This window comes from Grammomys surdaster, unplaced genomic scaffold (genome assembly GCF_004785775.1).
Source record: "Grammomys surdaster isolate TR1022 unplaced genomic scaffold, NIH_TR_1.0 63, whole genome shotgun sequence".
Classification (NCBI taxonomy): domain Eukaryota; kingdom Metazoa; phylum Chordata; class Mammalia; order Rodentia; family Muridae; genus Grammomys; species Grammomys surdaster.
Window position 1 is genome coordinate 11,570,435 of NW_021604565.1, and position 2,197 is coordinate 11,572,631.

At 41.4% G+C, this 2,197-nt stretch overlaps 1 protein-coding gene across 1 annotated transcript in view; it reads left to right on the top strand.

The window, feature by feature from the left end:
* Positions 1-2,197, top strand: part of Pop1 (POP1 homolog, ribonuclease P/MRP subunit) — a 30,572-nt gene that overhangs the window by 7,221 nt on the left and 21,154 nt on the right. Inside the window, exon 4 of the mRNA XM_028766265.1 lies at positions 1,514-1,689. Coding sequence (XP_028622098.1) covers positions 1,514-1,689 — 176 coding nt within the window. The remainder of the gene's footprint in view (positions 1-1,513; positions 1,690-2,197) is intronic.

Genomic DNA, 2,197 nt, shown 5'->3' on the forward strand with positions numbered 1-2,197 from the left:
CTCACTCCTCACACTCTCTCTTCACTCACTCCTCACACTCTCTCTTCACTTACTCCTCACATTCTCTCCTCACTCCTCACATTCTCTTCACTCCTCACATGCTCTTCTCCTGCTCTCTTACTCTTTCTCTCACCACAGTCACCTCACATACTTCTCCGCCTTTCTCTGCCCCAGTCTTTTATTGATACTCCAAAAGCAGGTAGAAAAAAAGACATTGTATAGTCATTGGCAAATCAAATTCAAAAGAATAACCAAGACCCACAAAGAATTAAAAATTACAACTGTTCCCCAAAGTTTCACGCTTCCCTATTCCCAGGCCTGTAGCCAAAATAATAATAATTGCAAACTTATCATTATTTAAACTTTAACTTTTAACTTATTATACTTCAGAGCTCAGAGCTCCGAGGTCAGCTCCTTGCATTTTCCTGTGAAGCTCTAATGATAAATGACATGGGCAAAGCTGCCAGGCAGTGGCCAGAAAGGATCAAGTTAACCCTTAACTCAGTAGTTCCACTAGCTTTCTACTTCTGTGCATTGCACACAATGGCTCTCCTAAGAGTCCCAGTGTTTTGACTTAGTTTTACTAGTATAAGATTTTATGTATTCTATACTTCCTTATCTAGGGACCACTCTTAAATGTTATGCAAAACTTATTTCATAACTTCGATAAATTTTTTCCTTTCTTGGGGTCCCAGTGTTGGCTCTATTTCATTTTCTAATAATCTCTTCAGACTTTCTTTGCAAGTCAAGCATTAATCTGGAACTACCATCGTGCAGTTATTGCATTGTTTCCAAGATGAGAACACACAGCATGCGCCTGGGCCATTAGGATGGTGCTCTGCTGTGCCCCGAGCCTCAATTTTTAATTGTTTAAGAATCATTACATCAAGGAACATCTAGTTTGACAGAATTCACCAGAGCAGAAGGAGAAAGAAGTAAGAAAGTCAGATATAATAGAATAATTATGCACACCAAGGCCAACTGAAAAGCAGTCACACACAAATGAAATCTATACAGCTGTTGTCCAGGGCTAAGGTTAGGAGAAATGGGAACAACTGTTTTTTACATAGAGCTGCCATGGGCTTCTGAGATGTCTCCATCCCGGCCTACTGCAGGCAGTCCTTGTCATTGTGTGCTGTCCCCAGCATGTGTACAACTAAAAAGAATAGGAAACAACACTTGTGTTATGTTCCATGATTATAGAGTGCTTTTAGATCAAAACTCCTAAAGTTGACTAATCCTTTTTACTGACTAGAATATTTAGGAAGCTTGAAATTTTTTCCAATTAGAAAATGAAATTCTTTTAGAAAACTTGGAAAAACGTTAACATTGAAGAGTCTTCTGAAGGGAACAGAACACAGAAATGATTAGTGTTGGCGCATCCCTCATAGGGGCCATAGTGCCTGACTGTAAGCTCCTGTTTCAGATCTAGCTACCACTGAACCCCCGCAAAGAGACGGCTGACTCAAGATGTGTTGTTAGTGACCTTGCCATTTGCCATTTCCTTCAACAGCTTCTACTTTTGCTCAAGCACGAGCCGCTGAAATCAGTGCCATGTTAAAAGCTGTGACCCAGAAGTCATCTAACTCACTGGTTTTCCAGACTCTTCCACGGCACATGCGACGAAGAGCCATGAGCCACAACGTCAAACGCCTTCCTAGACGGTTGCAGGAGATGGCAAAAAAAGAGGTAGACTCTTCACTCACTGTAAATATTCCAAGACAGTTGCAGGAGATGGCCAAAAAAGAGGTAGATTCTTCACTCACTGTCAGTGTTCACATTAGTAGGTTCTAGAAGTGTGAACAAGTGTTAACCCAGAAGACTCTTAGGGAAGTCAGCATACTTCCTATGGCATTCCCTTTTCCTTCTTGAGTATTTTTTAGTTTGATCATTACATAGTCCTGTCCACTTCTGTAGCTGCTTTAGCAGACAGTTAGATATTACAGCTGCTTTTAGTAGACCTTTATTTAATCCCAGTGCTCAGGAGGCAGAGGCAGGAGGATCCCTGAGTTTGAAACCAGTCTGGTCTACAGGGTGATTTTTCAGGCCTGCTAGGACAATATGGTGAGACCTTCTTCCACCCGGAAACAAGAATTTAAGATAGAATATTTGGAACCCCTCTGTTGGCATATTCATTCTCTCTCTCTCTCTCTCTCTCTCTCTCTCTCTCTCTCTCTCTCTCTCTCTCTCTCTCTCT